At 43.4% G+C, this 27992-nt stretch overlaps 1 protein-coding gene across 7 annotated transcripts in view; it reads right to left on the bottom strand.

The window, feature by feature from the left end:
• Positions 1-27992, bottom strand: part of GRAMD4 (GRAM domain containing 4) — a 101112-nt gene that overhangs the window by 58741 nt on the left and 14379 nt on the right. For 6 of the 7 annotated variants that reach the window (XM_082239687.1, XM_082239683.1, XM_082239684.1 and 3 more), the window contains exons 2-3: positions 11294-11504; positions 336-456 (exon numbers count right to left, since the gene is read on the bottom strand). In XM_082239687.1, coding sequence (XP_082095813.1) covers positions 336-456; positions 11294-11504 — 332 coding nt within the window. Of the gene's footprint in view, positions 1-335; positions 457-633; positions 653-11293; positions 11505-27992 lie in introns of those variants that run through there. The other variant, XM_082239689.1, reaches the window with a different exon arrangement.

The raw sequence follows: 27992 nt of genomic DNA, 5'->3' as shown, positions 1-27992 counted from the left end.
GCACAGCGCCTGACTTGCTGAAAATAAGCTAGTGTTTGCCATCATCCTTTGCCTAGATAAGACATTTCATCACTCCCTCTCCACAATTAGCTGATTCCTAAACACCTCGTCGCTCCAAATTTATAAATCTGAACTTTGAATGAGTTTGCAGCTATCGAAACGAGTGAATTCACGCCGAGTGGTTCTTTTACATTAACAGCTAGTCATAAGATGAGCCAACATTTTAAAATCCACGTTTCCTACAGTCCTTCGCCCCCACCCCCCTTCTTGGCCATGCACCAGATCATTGCTACATGCGCCACTATCATGCCATAAAAACATTCCTCTGTACTTACGTAGAAAGTGTTTTTCCAGTAAGGCAATTTCCAGATGGCCTTTGATCTCATTTAATCTATCCGACTCCGTTCTGTTGTAATCCTGGACTCCTGAAGCCATGTTGATGGTCCCAGGACCAGCCTACACAAGGGGAAAGGCAGAGAGAACAAAAACATTGGTGGGTAAGAAAGCAGCCTCTCTCAAGGCGGTTGTCTGCACACTCCAAAAGGGAAAAAACCTCAAAGCAATTCATAAAACGTGGGTGCGGATTATTGTGATTATTTTTTTTTAAGCAAAGTGCAGAGCCGATCGACAAACCTCTTATTCAGCATTAGCTCTCTGAAACAAATCAATAGGAGCTAAAGAAAAGAAACCGTGCCTCTTCAGTCAGCCGTCTTCGGACACTGCGCATGCTCAGGCTCTCTGAGAGCTATAAGGGAAAGCATTTGAGTTCTGCAGCAAAAATCATCACCATCAAAACTCTTTTCTATTGGGTAGAAAGCACTTTTCAAATTATGGGCATTCCAAGTCAATAGACCTGGGGGTTTCCCCCCCCCCTCCTTCAAAGAAAGTATTCAAGCAATTATCAGCCATGTAAATTAAAGCATTTGCTGAACACTGGCTGACGCTGCATAAATCCCGTCTTGTGTATATGCTAATATATGATGGAGCGAGCTGTAACAAAGAAGGGACTGCAGTCCTCGTGCAAGGCAGACAATAGAGGGGAGCACCCATGTTCGGAGCATATGAGAAAAACCTGGCAAGTTTAAATACCTAGCACGCGTTGGACATAACCAGATTCCTTCTGTGCAAAAATAAACAGTGAGAAAGATGCGGCAGTGCAAAGTTCAGGAGGCAGACAGCATTAACTTCCTAGAAAAGAGAGCTGTTTTCAAGGAACTGAGAAGCTAGATAAAGCGTAAACAAAGGAAAATATATATACACACAAAAACCAGAGGTATGTGTGCGGATATCTTTGACAAAGTGGATTGCTAAACCGCATGAAATGAGTCGGCAGGGAGCTAATAAAGACATCACTGGGTCAAAATTATCAAACTATGTCAGGATGAAGAGTACCACTAAGGACTGCTTTTATAGTAGTATATTGGTTATCGTTTGCCCTGCAACAAATGACATTTCTGGATGCACACTGTCAACACATATTGCTTGGAAGTAAACATGGCAAGAATAAAATATTTTTTACAAAAAGAGTGGCCAATTAACTTGGCATTGCCAGAAGACACGCAATGCAACAACATGCTGAAACTAAATGTCAGGGGACAGAAGACCCATTGCTTTGCCCATTGAGTTCCATGGAAGGGAGGAAGGTGAGATATCAATGGAATTTAAAAATGGCTCACGGGCCAATTTTGTCGCCAGTCAATTATGTAGCTCCCCTCCAAGCCAATTTCTAATCTGTCTTTCCAACACAAGTTTGTGCGATAGCAGCTACGATCGGCTCACCACCTTCACTCAATAATAGATTCTGAAAACTTTGGCAGAGTCACATGCAAAATTGACAGATGTAAATTATGCGCTGCAAGACAATGCAGGCGTCAAAAATTATAAAATCCCTGCTGATGACAACTAGAATGGAAGGTATACACTGGGCATGGAACGAATCTGAGCAGCAATCTTTAATAACCCAGAACAAGACAAACAGTATTACTTGTGGAACTGTGCCAACGTATGCTAAACCAAATGTAGTTAAATAGCATGGCAAGCATGACTAAAATGCTCTCCGTCAGGTATTACTACAATAGCTTCTTTCTGAGCCACTCCTCAGAGCCTGTTCTACAATTTTAAAAGGGTTTTCTGCCATGACACAGTCCCTGAGAAAGTTTCATCTGCATCCATCAGAGTTTTCATGAAAAATCGGGGGGGGGGGGAGGAGAAGAATGCAAACTTTTCTCTCTTAAAATTCTTGGCTCCAACGTCTCAAAGCACATCCATGTTTCGGTTCCATCGCCAAGTTTCCAAAAAAGCAAAAATTCCGACGACGTCACCAGAATTTCCCTGCGTACTTTTTCCTTTCTAATATTTACAAAAGGCAGGCTTTTTATTGCTAAACACCAGCTGTGTTGCAAAATATTGTAAACCTCCCTTAAAATGTGCTCGCTCCTCTGGGGAAGTCACATGGCAATTAAATATAGCCAAGCTGAACCCAGAGCTAAGTGGCAAGGCTTCAGTCACAGAAGGTTTTGCATTAATCATGACGTATTTTGTCAGTGCACACTAAATGGGTTGTGCCTATCTTTGCCATTTAATCTTCACAAAAATTGTATTCGATTTTCCAATACAGTGGTACCTCGGGTTACATACGCTTCAGGTTACAGACTTCGCTAACCCAGAAATAGTGCTTCAGGATGAGAACAGAAATCGTGCTCCGGCGGCGCGGCAGCAGCAGGAGGCCCCATTAGCTAAAGTGGTGCTTCAGGTTAAGAACAGTTTCAGGTTAAGTGCAGACCTCCAGAACGAATTAAGTATTTAACCTGAGGTACCACTGTATTAGAATAGGAATTTGTAACACGCAATGCAATTTCAATATTTTCCATCGACAAGCAACACTGAGCATGCTCACATACTCATTGTCTTTTCAACTGGATCACCTAAGCATATAGTAACTATAAACTACAGTAGTTTTCTTCCAATTATAGCAGTTTTCTAAAAGCAGCTGTTGATCTGCTCACCTGTGGCGAATACAGCGGTGCCCCACAAGACGAATGCCTCACAAGACAGAAAACTCGCTAGACGAAAGAGTTTTCCGTTTGGGAGGTGCTTCGCAAAACAAATTTCCTATGGGCTTGCTTCGCAAGACGACAATGTCTTGCGAGTTCCTGCTAGTTTTTTTTCTCCCCCCTTTTTCTAAGCCGCTTATCAGCTGATCCGATCAGCAGATAAGCCGCTAAAAGCCGCTAAAATCCGCTAATAGCGCTAATCCGCTAATCCGTCAATGGGCTTGCTTCGCAAGACGAAAAAACCGCAAGACGAAGAGAATCACAGAACGGATGCTTTTCGTCTTGCGAGGCACCACTGTAATGCTAATGTCTTACAAGGTTGACACGAAACAGTGAGCAGACAAGGTCGGCTAATAGTTTCTTTACAAGGCCGTGTAAAATGGTGCTGTAACTACAGACTTGGCTGAAAAACCGGAACCGCAAATTCCTATTTTGCTGGAATCTGTGTTTAAAGCAGCAAGGGTCGAAGAGTCACCTTAAGAAAACTCTGCGCTCTACACAGTAATCTAGAAAGAACTGCATAATGAGATATAATCTCATGAAACTGGATACGATGCAAGTAGCCTGCTCAGGTTCCAACATGTATTAACTACGATGAGAACAACGTGCATCTGGCATCTGGGCCTTTATTTCTATCCATGTAATGTACATAGTTATGCACCTGAAATAACATTTCATTTCATACGTAATGCAAACAACAACATGGCCTTTTGTATTGTGTTTTCTAGATGCAGCAACAGATGAAACAAAAATAGTTTTGAATTATAAATGATCCCAACAATTTGGGGGGGGGACCGCACCAACAGTGCGTTCCTGTATGTGTCTACACAAAATCCAGCCCCTTGGATTCAATGGGATTTACTCCCAGGTAAGTAGGCACAGGGTGTCATACGATATGTATCCACACCGGTGAAAGTTGTGGGCAATGTATAGAATTGCGACAAACATCTGTTGGAAATGTAAAGGGAAGGAAGGCACTTTTTATCATATGTGGTGGACGTGCAAGGCAGTAAAAGCATTTTGGGAAATGATATAAAATATTTTCCCGTGTATAACACGCCCCCTATTTTTGGGGGCTCCAAATTAAGAAAATAGGGGGAGATTGCCCATAGCTGTTGAGCTTTTTTTAGGGGGGATTGCCGAAAATCGCTCACTCGCCACTCACACGAGTTGGAAAAGCCACTTGCGTGGCGAGTTCCCGCCCCCCCCAGTGGAAATAATGACACATGACACAATTATTAACGTTAATGGGCTAAATAAGGCCACAACTTTATTGGTTACAGGTGATGAGCGGTATTGGCTTAGGCATTGGTCCTAACCAACTATATCCAACTTCAGCCCGTCCGCTTGAAGTCCGGGAAGGGTTAACTACCAGTATGGGGAGTCCTGCTGATGCACATCAACTAGGAACTCCCCCGGGGTCACCGCTAGGGGGCGTGCCTTAGGCCCTCACCTCCATAGGAACAGCTTGCAGGCGGCAAAGAGGGAGATCCCCGGCCGCGTCCTGGTTTAAATAAGGCAGGCCACACCCCCAGAGCCAGCCAATTGGCTGGCCAGGAGGTGACGCAGCCGGGAATTCCCCCAATCACGCGGGGGCTGGGGCCATGAATGGCGGAGTGGCTCTATTATCTGTCCCCAAGCCAGCGGAAGCCAACAACCGCCCACCCAATTAACACAGCGACAACCAATCAAGAACAGTCTTTGCTGCAGCTGCCAATAACACGCCCAATAGCCACTGACAATCTCCGGCTCGCGGAAGCAACCAATCCCATGTCCCCCCAATGCGCTACCCGTGTGTAAGGCAACCCCCAATTTTCAACGTAATTCTTTAAGAAAAATACATCGTCTTATACACAGAAAAGTACGGTATGAAACAAAAAAAAAATGTTTGAAATAACGTTTGTGGAAAAACCAGAAGCATTTTTTATTAGGTGCAGAAATACCACAGGAGCAGAAAAGACTATTCATGACAGCAGCGCGGATAATTCTAGCCCAGAGATGGAAAGAAGAAAAAGTCCCAATAAAGAAGAAGGGTTGATGAAGATGATGGACTACGCCAAAATGGCAAAAATGATCAGGAGGATCAGAAACCAGGAAGAAAAGAACTTTAATAAGGAATGGGGGAAATTTATAAGTTATCTCGGAGAACGCTGCAAACAACTGAAAACATTGGCAGGATTGCTATAACACTTGTAATGTAACAAGAACTATGGTAAAAGAAGTGTTTTAAGGAAAAATGGAAGAAGTTATAAGATGCAAATGAAAAAGATTAACAATGGGACCCATGAAGGGGGGGAGGAAAGTCTAAGGATTTTGTTTAAGATTATGATTGATATTTCAATGTAGATATTATTATTTAAAAAATTATGAAAAAGAAAAAAGAAAGTTGTGGACATAACCAGGAAGTAAGGTAGGAGCAGCTGAGGGACAGCAGAAACTAACCATACTACTGGAGGAAACCTGCCTCAGGCACCTTGTTAAGAAGGATTAGAAAAACCATCTTAAAAAACAGGTCAATTGGCAGCTCTTAGGCATGGTGGCTAAATGAACCTCCATTCTCAGAAGCAATGGTAAAATCAGAATTACGGAATGGGAGCCTATGAACTAGGTTATACTAAATGATCAGGGAGAAAAAATAAGATTATCAAACCTCTAGGACTGTAAGTTTATAAGTGGACGGGCAATCGATATTTGGAAAGCAAACTTGGTTTGACCCCCCCGGAGCTCCTTTGCACTACAGGTGAACAGAAATGGTTGTGACTCAGCTGCCTTGAGCCGCGTTTTAATTCACACGTCAAGGTCACGCAGCAGAGTCAATATAACAGCTCTAGAATCCACTCTTTTTTTTTTGTGGCATGGCACAGAGCAGGTTATTTTTAACTCAAGAGGCTGGAACAAGCAAGTCTACAACACTAGAGAAGGGGCCATCAGCAGCCACCAATATCTGCTCATTGCTTTCACCACGTTGCAAGTCCCTGACTTGATTGCGTTAGTGAACTTCAACGGCCTCCAGCAATTCCAGACTTAAGACCCACCTTCAACACAAGGTCCCTTTCAATCTACCATGCGCTGTCCTTCACTTTACTACATCTGTTTGTCGAGATCTGTCCTTCTACAGAGCTGAATTTATAGAAGCTGCCAGTCGTAGAAGTTTGAGGTCTAAACTCGGGTGCATGGAGCCTCTCTGTATTAACTTGTGGCCAAAACAATGGAGATGTAAAAGACCCAGAACCAAATCACCTAACATTTTTGACATGGAAGCTGCCCTAGAAACCTTCCCGTTTGATCATAGGGAAGGTAGGCATAGGGAATTCCCTGAGCTCTAGTGCCTCGCCAGCCCCAGGTACTGACCCCCGAGATAGAAAACAGACTTTTAAGGGGAGATTTATGTCAGAAAAATGGTGCAAGGAGGAGAGTTAAATCTACCACCTCCCAGTGGTAAAAAAAAAAATTCCCAGCAAATTTTTCGTCTTGCGAAGCATGGTGTCGGAAAAGTTTTGGAAAAGCTTCAAAAATCACCAAAAACCTCAAAAAAGGCTACCACACCGTGTTCTATGAGTTGCTCCTCGAAGTCAAGGCGCAACTGTATTAACGGTGTTAAGAAAAAGGAAACAAACTTGCAAGACGTTTTCGTCTTGCGAAGCAAGCCCATAGGGAAATTCGTCTTGCGAAGCAGCTCAAAAACTGCAAAACCCTTTCATCTAGCGAGTTTTTCGTCTTGCGAGACATTCGTCTTGCGGGGCACCACTGTATGATCTGATCCCATTCAGTTGCTTTTAAGTAATTGCCTAGGTCAGTGATGGCCAACAGGCAGATTGTGAGCTACTGGTAGATCACGGGTTGCCTGTGGTAGATTGTGGGACCCCTCCCCCCCAAAAAAAGCTCAACAACTTTGGTCAATCCAGTAGGTAGATCAATCAACACCAGTTTTTTTATAGTGGGAGTAGATTGCAGTCTCTTGGATGTTGGACAAGCATGGCCTATTATTATTATTTAATAATAATAATAATAATAATAATAATAATAATAATAATAATAATAATAATTTATACCCTGCCCACCCCAGGCATGACTGGGCTCAGGGCGGCTAACACTAGGTATAAAAACAATTGATTAAAATACAACTTAAAAACAAGATTAAAATACAACATTAAAATTAAAATGCAGCCTCATGTCAGTAGAAACTCAAATCAAAAACTTTTTGGGGATGAAAATGTCAAATCTTCACCAAGGCCAACTATCCAGACTGGTCCTACGTGGGCCAGAAAAAGCCAGGGAAGTCCCCAAATAGGAGTTCCATCACAGAAGGAGAAAGAAAAAAGGAAAGAGGGGGAGGGGATCAAGATCTACTTCATTCCTCAGTGGGAAAAATGCGCTCTGCGGCCAATCAGGGTGGTTTTTAATATACTCTTGGTATATTCGAGGGCTGTCCTGGCTCACTGTGGCTTTTTCTGCATTGAACATCATCATCATCATCATTGTTATTATTTTCTGTGAAGCATCTCAAAGCAATTTCATAATGCAACAGAAACGTATATAAATTAAAACAATTGCATCTTTAAAACCACTTAAAAGCAATTTCGAATCCATTACAGATACTTGAGTAGGATAAGGATCTCCACGGGGATGGCTTGTTGAAAGAGGAAAATATTTCGACAGGCACCGAAAGGACAGGGAAGATGGCGCCTGCTTGATCTGTAACAGAAGACCAATTCCATAGGGTGGGTGCTGACACACTAAAGGTCCGTCATGTGGAGCAGAACTCCAGGCAAGATGGCAGCTGAATGAAGCCCTCTCCTGCAGAGCAAAGTGTTTGTTGGGGATATAAAGGAAGGAGATGAGCTTTCATTTATGCTGGTGCCAAGCTGAAGAGGGCTTTGTACATGAATCAATCCGTGTTGGGAAAGGGAACCTTGTCAGATCTTGGTGAGCTGTAGCAAGCAGGGTGGATTTGATTTAAGTCAAATCAATTTAAATCATGATTTAAATCACTAGTCAGTAAGATATGATCTAAATAATTTTTCCCTCCCAGAAAGACTCATTCTTGCTGGTAGCCTCTTAATATTTGCAACCAGATGAAGGTTTCGTTTTTGGAATAATAATTTTTCAGAGTAGTTTTTACAGTTATATCAAATATTACTGATTTTGTTATACTATTAGAAATGCATAGACTGATAATTATGAAATGATGGCGAGGTCTAGTAAGTTAAATGTTTATATTTGGACAACTTTTCTGCTGTACTTTATTGGAAGGAGAAAAGTGATCATTTCCTTAATAACAATTGAATCAATTTATTTAACTAAAACAATAACATTATAGCATATGTATCCATGTTTGTTAACTGATATGGTTAAACATTTAAAGAAAGAAAAAAAGACTGAGTTTTAGCACACATGAAAAACTTAAACAAATCCTTATTTCCTGGACTATAATGTAACTTAAATAGAAAACTATCTTTAGAAAGATTTTTCCTCCAAAAGCATTTTATTTTAAAAATCCAATTTAAATTATAAAAAATCTTATTAACATTTTTTAACATATGTTTTTTTAAAAAAAAAATCCATTGATTTTTATTCAGCCCTGGTAGCGAGTCGGAGTAGGCAGCACACAGCTAGACCAACCAAAAGCTAGGCTTTTTCTCTTCTCCATCTTTCCGTCATTCTTTCCCCCTCTTTTCATTCCTCCTCCAGAAGAGGATTACACGGCACCACTAGGATAAGCCACCTCAAATAAGGTCATGACACAGTTGCTGTTGTCAAAATCTTGAAGGCTAAAGGCAACTAGGTTGGGCTCTGATCAACAGCACCCAAATTGATAGCCGTTCATTCCCAATCTGTCGTCCTGCCTACACTGTCAGTCGCTGCCCGAATTAAAATGCCAACCCGCCCGTCTTAAAATACTGGGTTAGTTACAGGGTAGTCACATGGGTAGTCACATGGGTAGCAGGCCGTTTGTATAAGCTGAACACACAACACGCCAGCCCCAGGGATTAGATATCGGCAGGAGCATCTAAAACAAAAGCTGGTGCTGCGGAAGAAGCCAGAAGACCATATTGGCTGCAAGACCTGCTCCCTGCCTTGCTGGGACTGACTCCAGCTACAAAAAGCTGAGGCTGCTGAACAGACTTTGGAGCTGGGGTGTTCTTTTGGGAGTTTTGTTGGGGGAGGTTGTTGCTGTTAATCGATGCTAACTTTTTGTATTTTTATTTTAGATCTAATTACGATTTATGTGGAAATGGTTCAATTTGGTTGTGCACTTTTCTTCTTTTTTTCCAAAAAATAAATAAATGCTGAATTGCATTGAACTTATTGCATGTTCCACTTCCTGTCTTGTAATTAATCCCTTTAGTAGGATCTTTGGTTGTGCACTTTTCAATGTGTTTTATTTATTGTTTACAACTACTTTTGTTATGTTTGTAATTATGTACAGTGCTACCTTGGTTCCCAAACTTAATCCATTCCGGAAGTCTGTTCTTAAACCAAAGCATTCTTAAACCAAGGCGTGCTTTCCCATAGCAGAAGGGGACTCAATTTACAAACGGAACACACTCAACAAGAAGCAGAACATGTTCTGCTTCCAAGGCAAAGTTCACAAACCAAAACACCTACTTCTGTGTTTGCAGCGTTCTTAGTCCAAGCTGTTCATAAACTAAGCTGAACTTAAACCAAGGCACCAGTGTAGATATTTTTATATAAGAGGTCCTGAGCATGGTTTTAACTCTTTGAAAGGCAGCAAATGATAAAATGATGACAATAACGAAAACAACGGATCAGATTTAACTCCACTTCCCAGTGGCCTGGTTCAGATATAAAGCTGAAATTTACACCCTTCTCTGATTAGGATCTCAAATGTCTAATGAAAAAGTTAAGCTCAGAGGATAGGTACACAGAGACATGAGTGACAGTTATTTCTCACCCTGCAGACAAGAAGGCAGAAGAGGGAAGTAAATTGCCTTCACCATGGACCACTTTGGTCCAGAAGTATTACTGAACAATGGTTGACAAAACTCAAAAAAGCTCTTGAAACATTTCACATCCTGATCTGTGGCTAATTTTTAACTATGGGTTAAATGGGAGGGGGGATCTGCGGCCCTCCATATGTTGTTGAGCCACAAATTTCCTTTTCCCTGATCACTGCTGGTTTCCAGGGCTGATTGGAGCTGGGAATCTAACAATAATGGGGAAAACCACAGGTTCCTCATCACTGAATTAGACGTTCAGATATGATCCGTCCAGAAAACCAGTGTTAAAGCATTAAGTGTGCATGGTACTAATAAGAAAAAACAAATAGAACATAATTTTTGCGTTACAAACACTTAAAATGTTTTCCAAAATAAGAAAGTGACCACACACTGATACACATCATTAGCCCTAGACAAAAATTCCTCGATTACATCCTTTGCTCTCTTTCCAACCAAACTGCTGTTGAGCAAATCTCTATTTTGCTGGCTAGAAATAATGTATTTATTACTGCACAGGTTGCAAAATTTGCCTTAGCTGCAAGTAGGTTGAGAGCTAGGCACCAAGACAAGTATCATAAGGGGGAGTGTGAGACGTGGAGTGCTTACTTAACTTATGCAGCTGTGATTTTTGCATTTTTGTATGCTTGCTTTGCTGTTCTTGTTGTTCAGTCTTAAATCAATTGTTTGTATCCTACGGATTGTGACCAATTGTGACAGTTTATAAAGGTAAAGGGACCCCTGACCATTAGGTCCAGTCATAGCTGACTCTGGGGTTGCAGCGCTCATCTCGCTTTATTGGCCGAGGGAGCCGGCATACAGCTTCTGGGTCATGTGGCCAGCATGACTAAGCCACTTCTGGCAAACCAAAGCAGCGCACAGAAACACCGTTTACCTTCCCGCCAGAGCAGTACCTATTTATCTACTTGCACTTTGATGGGCTTTCAAACTGCTAGGTTGGCAGGAGCAGGGACTGAGCAACAGGAGCTCACCCTGTTGCGGGGATTCGAACCGCCGACCTTCTGATCAGCAGGTCCTAGGCTCTGTGGTTTAACCCACAGCGCCACCCGCGTCCCATGTGACAGCTTATAGCTTTTAGCAATAAAGATTCATTCGTTCGTTCAGCCAGGAGTGCCATCTTGGCCCCGGGGTCATGGGAGCCACGCAGCGTGCATGGCCCTGGCACAGAATTTTGTGGGTGCCTGGCCCCTCCATGGGGAATTTTGTGGGTGCTCGGGCACCCAGGGAGTTGGCACGTATGTCAATAGCGCAGATACTTACAGGGTCTCTCAATTCATCGCTGTCTTTGCCTGCCGTACGAGGTATTTTCATAGGAATTTCATCTCCACATTCAGTGTCGGAAGCATTGGGAGACTCTGCTAAATCGAGGAACTCATCTCTCTTGTGACCTCTGAACCTTATTTTGTCTAACCTCTTTAGCATGTTCAGCACTGCTCCTTTCTGCTTTATCTTAACATGACGGTTGGAGTCCCTGCAAAACACAAAGGGAAGCGGCAGAGACAAGGGAAAAAGATTATTTTCGGGGGACATGCATGATAAACATTATAATTATACAGAGTGCTCTTATAATCACACATTGAACGCTTGCGGCAGAAATAGTAATCCCGTTTCCGAAAGAAAGAAAAAACACTCTAGCTTACGTTTCAAAATCCTTTTTAAAATAAAAAAGTGACTATTAATAGAGAAAGCATTTTGTGGAACAATCATTTCCACCAGACGGACAGTATGAGAGCACTGAGGAATAGAACATGACAAAGTTTTGTGTCACTTGCTCGCGGAGCAAAACCCTTACCAATTCTACGTTTCAGAGAGGTTGACAAAATAAATTGTTATTTAGGAAACAGAGCTCTGCAAATCAGCTGGGAAACGCCGGGTTCAAATTTCAACAGTAATGAACTCAATAATGGGACTTTGAATACAGAGATGATTTCAACCTTACGGGCTACTTGGTAAAGTTGACTTGGATAATGTATGTGGAGTTATTTGATGACTTGAACAAGCTATATATAAATACAAATCGTTTTTAAACTGCACCCCCCAAAAAATGACAGCAAGAAAGCCAGAAAGCTTAGGAAGCAATAACCCTGGTACATATTGAATCCTAATAGAGTCGTACCTTGGATCCCGAACGCCTTGCGAGTCGAACGTTTTGGCTCCTGAATGCCACAAACCCGGAAGTGAGTGTTCCAGTGGCGAACATTCTTTGGAACACAAACATCCAACACGGTTTCCGATTGGTTGCAGGAGCTTCCTGCAGCCAATTGGAAGTCGTGCCTTTGTTTCCAAACATTTTGGAAGTCAAATGGACTTCCGGAATGGATTCTGTTCGACTTCCGAGGTACCACTGTATTACAAAGCCAGTATGACCTAGAGTGAAATGTTAACAATTAGTGATGCACTGGATCGGTAATATCCCCTTGAAACTAGTTAATGTGTTGGAAATACAGTGAGAAGCGTCCCCACCAGTAGCCATTGCAACCTCTTATATTAAAATTGTTAAGAAAGGAAATTAACGCAAATCAGGAGTGGCTCTTGCACATTTACAGATCTGCGCAAATGTTTTTGCTGTGCCCACGTTGGGGAGCAATTCCCCCACTCCCCAACTTACATAAACACACACATGCAAACTCCTGTTACCACAGCATTCTCATAGGTGAAAATGTTCCCAAATGGAGACAAGTCTGTATGGTGGCTCATTTGCCAGCAGTAATGTATTTAGCGTTAACTCTGGAAGTGTATATTCTCAATTCTGACCAAACTAAGCCTTCTGGTGTGTATTTTGCTCTAGGAGGCCTAGTTTGATCAGAATCGAGTCTACATTTCCAGAGTTTAATGCTAAATACATTACTGTTGGTAAATGAGTCTAGAGGGCCATGAAAATTTGTGTCCCGGGCTTTTTGGATTCCTCTACCCATGTGCTATCTGAAACCAAAGGGGCACATTTGTTGCCAGATGTGATTTTGTTGTTGTTTCAGCAATCTGGATGGGTTAGGACAAACGTGGTTCTCCAGCTGTTGTTGGACTACAATTCCCATCATCCCTGACCACTGGTCTTGCGAGCTAGGGGTGATGGGAGTTGTAGTCCAAAAACAAGTTTGGGAAGCACTGGGTTAGGACAAATAGAAGAAGCGAAGGAGAAGGTGGTGGCAAGGCCCTAAATGGGTAAACACTGACAGCACTGAAAGTTGGGCAGCATGAAAAGTGGGGAGAAAAGCGAGGCATTTCACAAAAGGTGGGATGGGAAACAAAGGCCACACCATACTGAGAAGTTCTGCAGCCCCAAACGGTGACTTCATCCTGTCTGCCAACTGTGTTAACAGATTCTTGGAAGGCGAAGATTTGAGATTCGAAGAAACAATGCAGAAGTCAACGGATGGAAAAGTCTGCCTTGCAACATAACCACGGAGAAGCTCGCAAGCCGATTCCGTCAGGCTAAATTTGCGCTTCTCCTTCTGGAAGCGGAAACCACACCAAGATTACGACACTTTGGGTGTAAAGGAAATCTGTGCACACTTTAGCTCAGAGGTTTTCCACCTTTTTGAGTCCAGGGGTCCCTTGAGCAACTATGTTCTGGGGGGCTCAGGAGCCCAGTTACGTCACCCCTCGCCTGCAGAGCTGGCAGCCTCTCACGCTTTTTTGAACACGCTCCCTTGTGGAGTGTTCCCTCAGCCTCCTCTCCTCTCCATTGGTAGTCCTCTGGGCAGCCGCTGTCACTGCCACCGCCCCTAGTTTTGGAGCTGCCCCCTCTGCCCCAAAGAGAGGGGCCTCCTCACACTGCCCCACAGGGACCTGAGACTTGTCTGTCCAGTCCCAACGGCAAGGGATGGAGGACTGGCTGGGTGGGCTCCCTTGCCCGCTTGCTTGCTTACTCCAAGGCTGGTTCAGCTCCTGGCAACCAGCACCTGCTGGCCAGCCCCAGAGGCACCATTCTATGACCCTCACCCACAATGCCCCTTTTGGCACTTAAAATAGTTTGGACCCCACCCCATCCGCAGGTCCATACCGCAATCACAACTGCTTCATGTATTTACAACCCGCACCTTCGTAAAGTGTATCAAAGCGGCTTACAACATTTGAAAGATAAGGAAAAACGGTCCACAAATATCCACAAAATGCCATTAAGAACATCAGTAGGCACTGCTTGGTTAAAAAGAGAAAATTATGTTGTGAAGGCCTATCTAAGCAATGCGGTTTTCAGAAGGGTGGTTCCTGCCGAAACTCTAGTGGCAGGGAGTTCCACAGGGCAGCGCTTTGTCACACTAAAGCCTTCCTCCCCAGGGAAGGCCAACTGAACCTCAGGAGTGTGAGAAAGCTCTTTGGATCTCCTGGGAGATGCAAAGAGCATCCAATGACTATAATATCAAGATATCACAAATAAGACACTGTACACAGAGAAAGCTTTGAATATCCATCTCACCTCAAACCACGGTTTTTGAAGACATTGAGCCAAGACTCATCAAGGGATGTGGCAGCGAGTAATGAGATTATCTATCTATACACACACATATGAATCAGCCCTGAGCAAAGATGCAAGGTGGCGTTCGCTGTGCTCTGAGAAGTGTGGTGCGTTACTAACGTCATCCGACGTGAAATTAAGAAACAAAACAGCATAAGAAATGCGGGCAGGTACCTGCCGTTTGGTTTATTACTCAAATAAAAAACAAGAACACCTGAAGAACCGTCTCTCGTTATTTCTTTTTAATCAACCGTCACATTCATGCATCCAGGCTCCCATCATATTTACATGTCAGCTAGAAATCGTGACTTCCTGTGAACAAATGAGTCACAACTGTCTCACACATATATGGATTCATGTCAGGAGGAAACAAACCACAATTCCTGGCTTGCTGTTATCTCCAAGTCAATGCTTGTAGTTTGTTCTCGCTCCCCCAAAAACCACAATTTGTTCCGCCAGCAAGGAGGAGGCAAACCGCCCATTATGGTGGACGTGTGTTAGCTGAGACTTATACTCATGACATGTGAACTGGGTTTCCAGAACATTGGACAACTGCTCTCACCCTCTGTGATAGCCCAGAAGAAGGGAAGTCTCACTTCCAGATAAACAGCTCCTTTTCCATCTCTTGCAGCCTTCTGCAGATCACAAGTCCCATCTCCTTTGCAATTGACACGGTTCCTGAGTAGCATGTGCACAGCGCCTCAGAAACCCGCCCCACCTGTTGCTTGGTGTGCCTACCTAAATGCTAAAGGCAAACTAGGGATGCGGGTGGCGCTGTGGACTAAAACCAGTGAGCCTCTTGGGCCTGCCAATAGGAAGGTTGGCGGTTCGAATCCCCACCACTGGGTGAGCTCCCATTGTTTTGTCCCAGCTCCTGCCAACCTAGCAGTTTGAAAGCATGCCCATGAAAGTAGATAAATAGGTACCTCCATGGCGGGAAGGTAAACGGTGTTTCCGTCACGGTGTCCCGTCATGCCAGAAGTGGCTTAGTCATGCTGGCCACGTGACCTGGAAAGCTGTCTGTGGACAAACACTGGCTCCCACAGCCTGAAAAGCGAGATGAACACTGCACCCCATAGTCGCTTTTGACTGGACTTAACTGTCCAGGGGTCCTTTACCTTTTTTAAATAGGTAAAAGGTAAAGGACCCCTGACAGTTAAGTCCAGTCGCAGACGACTCTGGGGTTGGGCGCTCATCTCACTTTACAGGCCAAGGGAGCCGGCATTTGTCTGCAGACAGTTTTTCCAGGTCATGTGGCCAGCATGACTAAGCCACTTCTGGTGCAACGGAACACCGAAACCAGAGCAGCGCACGGAAACGCCATTTACCTTCCCACCGGAACGGTACCTATTTATCTACTTGCACTTTTGGCATGCTTTCGAACTGCTAGGTTGGCAGGAGCTGGGACCGAGCAACGGGAGCTCACCCCATCGCGGGGATTCGAACCGTCAGCCTTCTGATCAGCAAGTCCAAGAGGCTCAGTGGTTTCAACAGAAGCCACAGAATTTAATTTGCCAATGCACATCCAGGATTTGAACCCCCCACCCAAATAGTTAGTTTGTTTTTTCAATAAAATATGTATGATCATAGAAAACTAGGAGAAAATTTCTCCAAGGCCACTTTTCATAATATATACATTAATTATAACCAGCATTAGAAATTAGCCAGACACCAGGTACATTTTGTGACTGGCGTGGGTCAAACTGCGACCACATGGAGATCTCTGGATGCCGGGCCGGCAACTGGGGAAAACAAAACGTCACATAGAGAATTATCTGAAATATTTTCCTTGCAGATTGAATTTGTTTTGATTCTGGATTGTTTTATTTGATGTTTCAATGTGTTGCGAATTGCTTTGAGATTCTTCTTTGAAATATAAAGTGGTATAGAAATGAAATTATTATTGGTAGTACTGTAGTGTTTTTATTTTTATTGCTAAATCCCATTGCAAAAAAATTAATAATGCCTAGACATTCCATTCTGGTGATCATAACCTAGGTTTAAGGCGCCATTGGGCAACTAGACTATATACCTGAGTTTCTATCACAGAACATTAACAACAAATACTGATTTAATAAACATATATCAGTACAGTCCCAAATTTAATTACTTTATGTAAGCTGCTTTGGAGATCCATCTGGGCCACGAGGCAAGGTAGAAATATATAATTGAATAAAACAGGAAACCCCCTTGTGCAAAGGAGCCTTTATAGGGTCAAGGTTAGGAGTCCTGCAAAAAGTGTTCCCTGATCTATTTTTAGGGTGCAAAGGGATCCCAACAATTAAGAGAAAGCCCTTCAGGGAAGCTGCAAGAGGATGTGACTCAACTCGATTTAGCACAGCAGGAGAGCAATAGCAGCAGTGGCGTCTCAGTGCTTTTTTAAAAAAAATAAAATCTCTCAAGTCTTCCCACAAACATCCTACACACAGTCTATTTCGGTGTTCAAAATCTAGAACTTTTCCCTATACAGATTATTAAGAGTCATCCTAGCTTATATAAAACATTCATAGGAAGCCATTCAGATATTTGAGAACACCATTCATCTCTTCTATAACACAGAGTTGGTCCAATGTCCATGCAACTGAATCACTGGTTGTACTAGACAAGCAATTTTAAATGATAAATCCTCTTCTTATTATTGTACGCGGTGGCGTATTTGCTCCCTCTATTTCCCCTTTACCTTCTGAAATAGCTTTTTTTTTTAAAAAAAAAGAAGGCGTTGACCTTTTAACATTAAAACTGTCCTACGGAACTCATGTGATGACGTGGTTTAAATAACCCATCTTTGGCTCTTTTATCCTTTTAATAGAACCCAAGTGACAAGCCGGATAAGTGATGAAACTCAGCCATTTTCAGCCTCAAAAGGAGATGGGGGCGGGGAGGAAAAGTTCAAAATTCCATATATCAGAACCAGCAAAAAAAGAAATCAGTACTTCTACACTTTGGGTATGGGCTGCTAGGTTTTTATATACGGACGTTGCTGTTCTGGTCCTAACACGATTTTTGTTTCTGCCAGAAGCACAACACAACACAAATCTCTAACAGATACAACGAATGAGCTGAATTTTAGACTGAAAACCAGTACAGTGGTACAGTGGTGCCCCGCAAGACGAATGCCTCGCAAGACGAAAAAAATCGCTAGACGAAAGAGTTTTCCGTTTTTTGAGTCGTTCCGCAAGACGAATTTCCCTATGGGCTTGCTTCGCAAGACGAAACGTCTTGCAAGTTCTTGCGAGTTTGTTTCCTTTTTCTTAAAGCCGCTAAGCCGTTAATAGCCGCTAAGCTGCTAATAGACGTGCTTCGCAAGACGAAAAAACCGCAAGACGAAGACTCGCAAAATGGATTAATTTTGTCTTGCGAGGCACCACTGTACCTTGGGTCTCAAACGGCTTAGCTGTCGAACAAATCGGCTCCCGAATGCCAAAAACCCGGAAGCAAGTGTTCTGGTTTGTGAATGTTTTTCAGAAGCCGAACGTCTGACACTGCTTCTGCTTGAGTGCAGGAAGCTCCTGCAGCCAATCGGAAGCGCGCCTTGGTTTTCGAACGGTTTTGGGAGTTGAACGGACTTCCGGAATGGATTAAGTTCGAAAACCAAGGTACCACTGTATATGGCCCTCATAGGCTTCCATCCATTGTCACGAATACAAAATACAAAAACCATACATGGCCTGTGTTTTGAAGCCCATAGGTCATATTCAGAAGAAATACTGAAGACAGAAGGAATTTTCCCTCCCCCAAGGTAAGGTCCTGGTGGTACAACCTGTAGAAGCCTAGGCCTGGTTGGCACTGCAGGATGAGAAGGGCACCGGTGCTAGTCAGCTCTTGGATTTCAGCAGCAGCTGCCAAAGCCATTGTCGGCTGAGCCATGCCAAGGCAAATCACTTGCATTTTGGCGACAGCAGCACACTCTGTTGTGTTAACAGTGGGAAGCAGAGACTCGCAGTGGAGTCTTCGAGTCACATGCCTGAGCACTGCTTTGCCACTGCTGTGCAGCACCGAGACATGCCAAAACTCTCAGATGTGTCAACCAAGAAATACACAGAGGCCCTGCGCGCACACAGGCAATGGGCAACACGATACTATCCTCACAACAAACAAGATTGGCTAAGAGACAAAGACAGGCCCAGAAATGTTAGAAACTCACGATATACTGTATATTTTTTTTTAAAAAAAAATTTTATTGGGTTTTCACATTTTATATAGACAAAAACAAAAACACAAAAAACAAGTAAACACATAAACAAAGGAAAAAAAAAGAAAACAACAACAAACATATATACTTTCCCGAAAATGTTATTTCCTAACCCTGGTCATTGACTTCCCCCTACCCCCTCTCTTGCATCCCCATTTCCAAATTTATGTCAGCAAATTGGCATTTCCCTGTCTTAATATTAGTCCTTTTATAAAAGCAAACAAAATTAATTTTTTCTAAGTTGGACCTCAATTCCCTTCCATCGATTTCCCATTTTGTCTTGAATAATGATCTTTTTAACCAAATCCCATAATCATGAGTGTTGTTAGAACTTAATTTTTCCCTCCCTCCCATCCCCGGTTTGCGTCCCTTCCCAAAGCATGTCCAAAATAACAGTTATTAGCCCGGGTTCCTCACGTCCGAGGCCCTCCAGTCTCTTTCAGTCCCTCTCCGCCGGTCTTGTTGGTAATCCTTTATGCCAGTCGTCACATCTCGAAAGAGTTCTTTCACCATCAATCCAAAGTCTCTTCCCATATTTGCAAACAGCTGCTGAAGAGTTTCCACAAGGCATGAATCTTGAAGGTAATCAAAGTCAGAGTCTATGTGGAGGCCCCGATTATATTTCTTTATTTTAAATTCCTTAATTTCATAGACTCCCAGGGCCTCCACTTTCGTCTTCTGCATCTTTCGTGGATTTATAGTAGATTTACTCCAATAATCTCCTTGTTTGTATTCCACAGGCGTCAGCTTCTGCTCAGTATTTTCCCACATCACTTCTTCTCTTTCTTGTTTTGTCTTCTCCTCTTCTTTTATTATCATTTCTGGTTCAGCTGTGGATTCTTTCTCATTGAGGTCCTCGTTACATTCAGCAGGACTACTTGTTTCAGAAGTCAAGGTCATCAATTGTTCACTCATAGCCGTAGTCTGCTCTTGTAAGATTCCAACCAAATAAAACATCCTTTCGATTTCTCCCAGTATCTTTCCATCCACAGCCATTGTAGTTCCACAGAATTCCCTCTAGAGGGAATCTGGTTACTTAGTATTCTTTTCCCCAACAGTCCTCTGTCTTGTTATTGTTTCTTTATTTCCAACAATTTTAGATCAATTGTAACTCTTTTTAATCCAGAGGTAACTTAGGTAGCAATTTTCCACTATTAACAGTCCGTTTGACAGCTTTGACAGCTGTCAAACTCTGCACTTCTTAAACCAGCTCCAAAGCAGGACGCTCCCGGGCCCGGGAGGGGGGGTTGTTTACAACAGAGCATAAAACATCCAACACTCCTCTCTCCTGCTCAAAATTTCCAAATCTTGGAAGTCACTGTCTTTTTTAAAACTCACCCTTTACAGGGTAGGCACTCCAGCTTAGTTCTTTTTTCGTTGCTCTAGATCGTCTGCAAGGTAGGGGGTGCGGACTTCCTTTTAGCACATCCCCCGATCGTCTCAAATTCAGTGGATAAATTTCTTAAAAGCCAAGTCCAAATTACTCACGGGTTGTTTTTTCAGCCGAATTTCAAGGAAGGAAGTCAGCGCTCTCCGGTCATGGCTCGCGGCTTCGCTCAGCAGAGGTAGCGATGGACTCTCAGTGCCGCGCCACCCCCCGTATCCCCTCCGCAGCCTTTAAAAAGGCTCTTCGCGAATCAGGGGGGGCGCTTAAGGCACCCGCCGAGTCTTCAGTCCGCAGGCACCGCGCCTGCGGTTTTAAGGGTCCCCGTGTCGCCGGCACGGCAAGACCCGTCCCCTGCTGAGCCGATTCCCTCCGGAGCTCGGAGGGAATCCGCCATTCCCAGATCTCGTCAACCCCGGAAGTCTCACGATATACTGTATAAGCTAGGTGCCAAATAGCTCCTTTAACCAAATTTGCAGTCACCAAAATGGAATGTCTAGTTGCCATTTTGAGGCAAGACGGCTCTAAAGTCTTATTTTTCAAACGATGACTGTGACTGATTCTCAGTTCAACATCTGGCTAGTTCAGATGGCAACACTGAACTAGGTGAGAGAACTTAAAAGAAGAAAGGTCACTAGAACCATATATTGACCAGTTCCAGCCTCTTTCTCCAAATGGTGACTGCTCCTGGCTCAGGGTGAGCAGCAAAGGCATTTGGCTTCCACAAATTTAGTCTGATTGTGAGATAAAATATAACTGATTGCTCGCTATGATAACAAAGCGGCCAAATAAATGTACACTGGTTTTGAGAAAATTCAGCTTTAAAAGGCAAGAGTCAGTCCACCACTCACAGTTTAAAGCTGGCGTCCAACCAAGTCACACTCAGAAGATTTAAGTTAGCCGTAACTTAAGCCAGCTGTTTTCAACAGACCTGCTCCGAGTATACCATCTTCAAATGCAATCTCTAGGTTACAACTCACCTGTAAGCAAGTCCTACAGCAGTAAGCAAGGCTTACTTGCAAGTAGACATGCATAAGGTTGGCACATACCAACTTCTAATTAGGCCACTCTTTCCACAACGGACTGCATTTAGACTTTCTTCCTGGCCGATGCGAGGGCAGACATGGAATTTGAGAAGCTTTGTCTTCTTAGCAGAAGTACCTAGCCACTTCCTTACCCACAAAACCCCATAGCTCATTTTCTTAGTAAAGGAATACGTGTTTCACTTCTTCCACCTTCTTAGAAGCACAAACGTTCTTGCGGGCCTTTCTCCGGCAAAATTTATATGCAAACCACATTAAGGAAAAAGCCAGAAGGCTCTCAAGAAAGTTCGTGAGGCAGAGAAATCTGAAGGTTTGGAGGCCTAGCTTATTTTCAAAACGTGCATCCACTTTGAGAAAGGATTCCCACGTCGTGTTTTATTTTACTTGCGTTCATCAGGAACTAAACGGAATGATGGTTGGGGAAACTTTTGTTGGGGTGGCTGGGGAAACTTTCATTAAATGTGTGGGAATAGTTTGCACGTCCTCTCCTGCAAGAAATTCCAGGAACTGTAGTTCTGTGGTGAGTAAACTACGGTTCTCAAGAATCTTTGAAGAGGAGGTTGCTTTGAAGCTACAGTAGGTATAGAGCAGTTAACACATCCATCCCAAAATTTAGTTTACTCTGAATTTCCTTTTATAGCTCATCAAGTAAACACTGCCTGTTGTGAATGTGGATAATTGTCAATAAAACCCACATTTTGAACACTTATCCCAACGCTATGCTAACACCACCACCACCACGTTGGTAAACCTGTGACAATCAAATATCCTTTTTCTTGCCTCAAAACAACACAGCTGGAACTTCTTCTTTTTAATGCTTTCCCCGATTTAAATCACTTCAGCCCCTATAGTTGCCACTAGCCATGTGAGAGGAGAAGATAACTATACGTGTTATACTTCTTTTTTACCTTTTCAAAGGCTAAATAGCAGCTTTTAGGGGGGATTAGTGTGTACACTTAGCACCAATACAAACCCTCGCAGCTGCTTTTAGGCAAAGAAGAAGCTATCATGGTATCATCTTATAGATCTTACACATGGTTTGGCCCCAAGACAAATCATGTAAAAGGAGAAGGCTGGATGCTAACTAAGTGCTTATAACCAGGGCTGCAAACACCCTGGACCTTTAAAACACATTCAAAGCACATTCTCCGCCTGCAAAGAATTGTGGGACCTGTAGTTTAAGGGTGCTTAGACTTGTAGTTCTGTGACAGGTAAACTACAGCTCCCACAATTCTCCTTTGGGGGGGTGCTTTGAATGTGCTTTAAAGGTCTGGTGTGTACGCAGCCTAAGTTTCAACAAAATACTTTTTCCTCGCTTAACCAGTGCAAATACTGTGAATATCGGGCAAATTCTCAGAGTAGAATCAGTGAAAGAAATTTCAGTTACTCAGGTTTGCTGATTTCAATGGGCCCACTCTGACTATGACTATGATTATCCACATTGAGATCACATTGTTATGTCGGGCTTCATAAAAGTTGCTACTGAAAATCTGCAAGATAAAGAAATATTACAGAGTGCATCGTCGATTCTGGGTGGGACTGGCATTCCGTCCTTCCTCATTCAGCCCAGAGTTGGCAAAACTTGCATTTTTTGCCTCCTTCCCACACACGTCGCTTGTCAAATATGTGCAGCAGATGGAAAATAAATGGAAGAGAAAGGCAAGTTACTAGAATACACATGGCACCCAACTCTGTTGCACACAGAAAGTCTTAAAATAAACATATTAGGGTGTTGTTGTTTTTCTTCCTTGCAACTAACACGCCTGCAAAGTGCCACGAGGCAAATAAGTGCCCCATATGTTGTTGTTTAGTTGTTTAGTCGTGTCCGACTCTTCGTGACCCCATGGACCAGAGCATGCCAGGCACTCCTGTCTTCCACTGCCTCCCACAGTTTGGTCAAACTCATGCTGGTAGCTTCGAGAACACTGTCCAACCATCTCGTCCTCTGTTGTCCTCTTCTCCTTGTGCCCTCCATCTTTCCCAACATCAGGGTCTTTTCCAGGGAGTCTTCTCTTCTCAGGAGGTGGCCAAAGTATTGGAGCCTCAGCTTCAGGATCTGTCCTTCCAGTGAGCACTCAGGGCTGATTTCCTTCAGAATGGAGAGGTTTGATCTTCTTGCAGTCCACGGGACTCTCAAGAGTCTCTTCCAGCACCATAATTCAAAAGCATCAATTCTTCGGCAACCAGCCTTCTTTATGGTCCAGCTCTCACTTCCATACATCACTACTGGGAAAACCATAGCTTCTACTATACGGACCTTTGTTGGCAAGGTGATGTCTCTACGTTTTAAGATGCTGTCTAGGTGCCCTATATACTGCGGCTTAATTCATCCAGGCTGTTGTCTACTGCTCATCCTAGAAAGTTTGGCATCTGTTAGTATTTTCAGCAGCGTAAGTTATAACTTGATTTAACGGGGGGAGCAAAGAAAGATTGGGGAAACTAAGAAGAGGCGAGAGGAAGTGGAATATAAAACCAACCAAGGAAGGCAAGGAAAGGAAGTCTGTCAATGACTGTATTTTTGTTTTGTTTTTATTTAATTTTACAAATATAAATTTATAACAAAACCAAGTACATATCCATATGGAGAGATTTCTCTGAATCGCAAGACTTCTTCCCATCCCCGCCATGGGTCCTATTGCAAACGTTTTCAACTGCATATTATTTCATACAGTGGTACCTCAGGTTACATACGCTTCAGGTTACAGACTCCGCTAACCCAGAAATAGTGCTTCAGGTTAAGAACTTTGCTTCAGGATGAGAACAGAAATCGTGCTCCGGCGGTGCGGCAGCAGCGGGAGGCCCCATTAGCTAAAGTGGTGCTTCAGGTTAAGAACAGTTTCAGGTTAAGAACGGACCTCCGGAACGAATTAAGTACTTAACCTGAGATACCACTGTACTCTATCTTTTACATCTGTCCATATTATCCACAGTATTTGTTATATTACAAGTGACGTTAAAATACTGCTAATGTTTCATCTACTTACAGTGGTCTCCAAAATAAATTATAACACCCCCCCCCCATTCTTTCTTGAAGTTTTTGTGTTCTTGGTCCCTGAGCTTTTGGGTCAGTTTTGCCATTTCAGCAAAGTCCAACAGCTTGGTTTGCCATTCCTCTCTGGCAGGGACTTTCTCTTCTTAATGACTGTAATTTTGAATGTAATAGAATATGTGATATGTAGCTGTCTCTTTTCCTATTTTTCATTACTTTCGGGTTTTTCTTCTGTTGAAATGTATCAGAAAAGAAAGTTTAGCATCTACATGTGGGGTGGGGGAAATCTCTGGTGCTTGTTAGCTTCAAGATGAGACAGCTTCCCACTCTTGCCTGTAGGAAGGTAGACAAGCTGTGCTTGGAGTATGCAAATGAACCAGAATCAAGTTAGTGCCATTCTCCTCCTGCCTGGTCAAGGCTGACTTCTATCAGCTGGGCCCTTCGCCAGTGGAGGTAATCGATGTGTCCCCTCAGGGAAGGCAGGACGCCAGATGGATGCTAATCTGCAGTCATTTGGAACCTACTCAAAACTCGATGCCAATTCCCCCGTCAGTTATCAATCTATTTCTCTTTTCTGGGGAAGATTTTCAAGCAGGTGGTCATTACGCAGCTCCAGACACCAGTTCAGGCAATACTGTCCCTCTGGTGCCAGATATTCTGGCGTTCAACCAGCTAACCGTCCATTGATCCAACTGGTCCTATAAGGTCATCCGACAGTCTTTGCTAATAGGGACGTGGGTGGCGCTGTGGTCTAAACCACTGAACCTCCTGGGCTTGCCGATCGGAAGGTCAGCGGTTCAAATACCTGCGATGGGGTAGTTTGCAATTGGCGCAGGCGCCCCGGAAACAATAGCCGTCAGCCGCATCAGACGTTCGGCTTCTGAAAAACGTTCAAAAACCGGAACACTTACTGCCAGGTTTACAGTGTTTCGGTTCCAAGTTGTTTGAGTACCAAGGCATTTGAGAACCAAGGTCCCACTGTACTAGATACACTCAAATGATCCTACATACCAAGAGACAAACATATAGCACCAATAAATTCAATGCAGTCGTTCCTCCCCCCGCCACCCCCCCTCAAATCTCAAAAGAAGAGGTACATCACCGGCATGGATCATAAGGCAGCTAAGCTATAAAATAGTAAAACAGCAGTTACCGTATTTTTCGCTCTATAAGATGCACCAGACCACAAAACGCACCTAGTTTTTGGAGGAGGAAAACAAGAAAAAATATATTCTGAATCTCAGAAGCCAGAACAGCAAGAGGGATCGCTGCGCAGTGAAAGCAGCAATCCCTCTTGCTGTTCTGGCTTCTGGGATAGCTGTGCAGCCTGCATTCACTCCATAAGACGCACACACATTTCCCCTTACTTTTTAGGAGGGAAAAAGTGAGTCTTATAGAGCAAAAAATACGGTATTTATTCCAGACGGTGTAAAAAATTAATGGATTAAAAGCACAGGGTGCAAACCCACTATGAAAAGAGCGTTTAGAAAATGAAAAGAAAGAGGCTCTGATAACAATGGGGTGGGACAATAAGAGGAACAAAAGCAATTTTGCACGGGACAAAATTAAAGAAAGCAGAACACAAACTCTGACAGATTCCATGATGCACGACTATGATCACTGGTCTATAGAAAGAAAAAAATGCCAGGGAAATCAAAGGGTCTCACTCCCAACTAAACCTGTTTGGGACTGCACTGCACATCTATGTTACACTTTCTAAATCATTTTAGTTTGCATTTATCACTGTTCTGATCCACTGGATTTTAATTGCAGGCATTTAAATGCATGTTGTCATTCATTCTGAAACCGCATGATAAGGGGGGGGAGTGGGAGAGAGAGATGGAATCCATAAATACAAGTATTGCTCTGCCCCTAAATTGCCTGCACATAATTCTGGCATGCGCTCTCTCACTTACAGCATTAACACAGGGTAATGGAATGCAAGTAGCTTTCTTCACTGGTGCCATTCAGAACCGTTTCCAAAGGAATTTTATCTAGCAGCATTCATTTGCAGGCAGTACATAACAGCACTAAAAGCACGCTTTTAGACTATTGAAAAATCTGCATCATTAGTCAACAGGAAAAAAAATAAAACAAGCAGCCTAACAAAAAAAAAAAAAAAAGCTAAATGGATGCTCTTGTGGCTATGGGACCCGAAGCTCAGTTATATGAGCTGCTCTTTGTGTTCTTCCACACACAGAGTTTCAGACCTTGTGGCTACAAAAAACGAAAGTGAGCAACCGAAGAGCTTACATAGGAAGGAGACAGCGGCTGCACATTAAGCAAGGTCAGACCAATGCTACTCTTTCGATCCACGGCTTTGGTGCTGAAGCCTCTTCTGCAGAAACCCCCTAATAGTCCCCCAAATGCAGTGGTGCCTTGGTTCTCAAATGCCTTGGTTCCCAGATGCCAAAAACCAGGAAGTAAGTATTCCGGTTTTCGAACGTTTTTCGGAAGCCGAACGTCCGATGCGGCTGATGGCAATTGTTTCCGGGGCACCTGTACCAATGAAAGGCTGCTCCTTGGTTTTCAAACATTTCGGAAGTCAAACGGACTTCCGGAACGGATTAAGTTTGGTGCGCTTTTTTTGCTATTTGTTTTATGTTTTTGAGGCTTTTCCTGTCAATTTGTTATTGTGATTCATTTTATGGATCAAAGGCCTCGTTAGATAGCAAAATTCATGTTAGATTGCTGTTTTAGGGTTGTTTTTAAAAGTCTGGAATGGAATAACCATTTGGCATTACTTTCCATGGGAAAGTGCGCCTTGGTTTTGGAACGCTTTGGTTTGGGAACAGACTTCCAGAACGGATTAAGTTTGAGAACTAAGGTACCACTGTACGAATCCCCCAAATATGAACACTTGTATGCACAAGTGTTAAAATGATTATGTGTGTGTATATATATAGGAAGGACCCTGAGGGTAATCTAGTCCAAACTCCTGCAATGAAAGAATCTCAACTAGATTATTGACGACAGATGGCCATCCAACCTCTGCTTAAAAACCTCCAAGAAAGGAGAGCTCACAACCTTCTGGGGGAGACCATTCCACTGCTGAACAGCTCTTACTGTCAGACAGTTTTCCCGTATGTTTAGTCGGAATCTCTTTTCTTGAAACTTGAAGCCACTGGTTCCAGACTAAAACACACACGTGAATTTCCTGGATGCCAAGATCCAAGTCTGTGGCAAGTACTCTGGTGAGAGAACCGCAGCGGTGGTTTGAAATCACAAAACATGGAAATACAGTGGTACCTCTGGTTGCAAAAGGGATCCGTTCCGGAGGCCCATTCGCAACCTGAAAAGAACGCAACCCACATCTGCGCACGCCAGGGTCGTGATTTGCCGCTTCTGCGCCTGCGCGTGACATCATTTTGCGCGCCTGCGCATGCGTGAGCGGCGAAACCCGGAAGTAACCCTTTCCTGTACTTCTGGGTCGCTGCGGGACGCAACCTGAAAACGCGCAACCTGAAGCAAACATAACATGAGGTACGACTGTGTAGGCCGTAAGACCTTCAAAGCATACCTTTTCAAGTTATTTCCAAAGTTCTCCTCTTTTAATCAGTTGTGAAGAAGAAGAAGAAGAAGAAGAAGAAGAAGAAGAAGAAGAAGACTTGTTTAACTGACAAGTCTGCTCCACCCCTCAACCCAGAGGCTAGAGTCACTTACAACAGCGTCTGTGACGTGAGCAAAGGCTTGAGGCGGCAGAAGCTTAGTAGCAAAAGCTCTACTCATCTGGCAGGCCGCCTTGCACACAGCATTCGAGAGAACAACACAACTGCATTCAGTCTTGCCTCATGCGCACTTTGCGGCCTTCTTATCTAAGGGGGAAAGATATAGGGAGCAGCTCAGCTATGCAAATGCAGCTTTGACGCCCAGTTTCACTGTGACACCCAGTTGC

The sequence above is a fragment of the Podarcis vaucheri genome (genome assembly GCF_965113315.1).
Source record: "Podarcis vaucheri genome assembly, chromosome: 10".
NCBI lineage: Eukaryota > Metazoa > Chordata > Lepidosauria > Squamata > Lacertidae > Podarcis > Podarcis vaucheri.
Note: the sequence above shows the minus strand (reverse complement) of the source record. Positions and strands in the feature narration are given on the sequence as shown.